Below are 2,656 nucleotides of genomic sequence, written 5' to 3' on the forward strand. Positions count from 1 at the left end.
GGTACCTTGGAATAACGTTACGTGATTCATGTTGACTCATTTTACTTACAGTTTAACAAAAAACTAAATGCTGAGGGAACATTACTATGTTTTTAATGTTGGTGTTGAGCAGTTGGCCTATGCACCCAGCTTGGAAAAGTTGTAAACAGTAAGTGAATGCAGCGTGTTGGGGGAAACAATGTCTACTACAGCGGGGCGGCAGAGGGAGAGGGACCACAGTGTTGTTTTAAAAAAAAATGTTGGCACTTCGGGCCTTTATTTTCAATGGACAGATGCAGACATTAAAAGGGGAGAGAGGGGGAATGACATACTGCAAAGGGCCACAGGTCCGAGTCAAACCCGCAACCTCTGCGTCAAGAAGCAAACCCCTACACATGTGCGCCTGCTCTACCAACTAAGCTAACCCAGCCACAGGACCACAGGGTTAGCTAACGTTAACTTTTCCCAGACAACGTAGTTGGTTTTTTCTTTTTGCTCACCAAACAATGCTGTGGCTGCCCTCCTTCTGCCTTCTTTACTTGTGCTGAGTTTTTAAATTCCAGTGGATGCACACAAACTGACTGCTCAGATATTTTATGGCTATTAAAATATTTGCACAGCCCTAAAATCTGCACCTGTGTTTTGCACAATGACTCGTTTTCTTATTGACCTGTTTAGTAAAGCATAGTGGGAGCAAAACATACCATATACCAAGATAGGGGCAAATAAATAATTAATTGTGGTTATTAAAAAATTATCTAGTACCTTCAGATCCGGCCTTTGACGCACCACCTCCTTAAGTACTCCCATCAGGATATCTGTGGCCAGAGTTCGCTCGTGAGCTTCATCCAGAATGATCACACCATATCGCTCCAACAGCGGGTCATTCATAGCCTCTCTTAGTAACATACCATCTGTCATGTACCTAATGAAATTACAGACATGCTTTGTTAGACTAAGACATTTTTGATTCTAACAAAATAAGACTTGCTCTGTGGCTATAAACATAAGTTATTGTGCATTAGGAGAACTCAATCCCTTACTTGAGTATAGTCTTAGCAGTGCTGCAGTCCTCAAATCGAATGGAGTAGCCGACTTCCTGTCCAAGCATGACGTCCATTTCGTCTGCTACTCTTTGAGCCACGCTCATAGCCGCCACTCTCCTAGGTTGAGTACAGGCTACCGCCCGCTTAGGGCCAGGCAAGCCCCTCACCATATCCACACACCACTGTGGGATCTGGAGATTTAAGCACAATTTAATTTATTCAGATAAGATTATTTAAGATATAAATCAATCTTAAGCAATACTGTGCCATCATACTGGAAATGGTACTTCAAAAGCTTTCAAAAAGTCACACACAAACTTTTAGTGTCCAGCACATAAGAGACACTGTTTTATTGCATTTCAGACCTGTGTTGTCTTCCCAGAGCCAGTTTCACCAACAAGGACAAAGCTCTGATGACGTGTGATGATATCGCTGAAGTTTTCCTTGTACTCCCACACTGGAAGCTGTAACCGCTTCTTCAGGATCTCATAGAAGCGTGGCGTGTGTGGCAGGTTGGTGAACGGGTTGATCTGCTGTTGCATAGCCATCTGCTTGATGGGCGCCAAGCACGGCATGGTCAGGGGCACCGTGCTGTTAGACGGGACACTAGGCGGCTTCAGGTCTCTGTCTCGGTCCCGGTCCCGATCTCGGTCCCTGTCCCTGGAGCGGTCCTCACGGTCTCTGTCCCGGTCCCTGTCTCTCCTGTCAGAAATCATCATGAAGATACTTTGTGATTATCTGCCTTTACTACTGTCAAAATTGCAAAGAGAAAAAAAATGGACCGATTCATTTTATTAAGCAGCATGTTCACCTAAAATAACCTTATAGGTTAACCTTCAACCAAGGTGTAACTTTATTAACCTAACAAAACTGGCAAATGAGTTAAGATATCTGAACTCTGGACTGCCCAGTGGCAATTATGACTTGGATGTTGATGTAATAGCCTACAAGTAAAATATTGAAATTATGGTGACTCCTATGAGACAAACAATTTACATTTACATTAGAGCATTAACCTGCTCTAATGTATACTGTAGCCCGTCAGGTAATGGAGTTTTGAGTCAGATACTGATGTTGATATATGAGAACTGTGGTTACAGTTATAGAATTAAGGATATAGTGAATAGTTTTTGCTTAACCTTTAAAATGTGTTGTATAATATTTAGCCAACTCTCTTCATAGATTGGACAAAGTAATCCACACAGCTCAATAAAATACAATTCAACAGCAATACAACTTAGCTTCCCTTCCAAAATAACAATACAACTGAATGAACACAGCTTTAAATGGTTTCATCTAAATAACCTAATACATTAACCTTCACCTGGGTGTGACGTTAGCTACTTAACAAAACTGGCAATGAGTAAAGCGACTTAAAAAACAGTTTTATCTGGGCAATATCAGCCCACAAAGTTTCGCTTAGCAAGCATGCTGGCGCAATACGTGATCATTTCTAATATTAGTAGCTAGTCAACTATTCCATGAACCAACTCGGTCTTTTAATTTGTGCCTAAGGTTAGCCAGATAACGTTCACTCTACCAATGCTAGCTAAGGGTTGTTAGCGACTCACTGAATGAACCACACACACACACACACACACACACACACACACACACACACACACACACAC

The 2,656-nt window shown here is 42.0% G+C and overlaps 1 protein-coding gene across 1 annotated transcript in view; it reads right to left on the reverse strand.

Moving 5' to 3' along the window:
* Positions 1-2,656, reverse strand: part of LOC116699058 (pre-mRNA-splicing factor ATP-dependent RNA helicase DHX15) — an 11,394-nt gene that overhangs the window by 8,299 nt on the left and 439 nt on the right. Inside the window, exons 2-4 of the mRNA XM_032531439.1 lie at positions 1,391-1,727; positions 1,023-1,216; positions 745-904 (exon numbers count right to left, since the gene is read on the reverse strand). Coding sequence (XP_032387330.1) covers positions 745-904; positions 1,023-1,216; positions 1,391-1,727 — 691 coding nt within the window. The remainder of the gene's footprint in view (positions 1-744; positions 905-1,022; positions 1,217-1,390; positions 1,728-2,656) is intronic.

Source organism: Etheostoma spectabile, chromosome 2 (genome assembly GCF_008692095.1).
Source record: "Etheostoma spectabile isolate EspeVRDwgs_2016 chromosome 2, UIUC_Espe_1.0, whole genome shotgun sequence".
Taxonomy (NCBI): domain Eukaryota; kingdom Metazoa; phylum Chordata; class Actinopteri; order Perciformes; family Percidae; genus Etheostoma; species Etheostoma spectabile.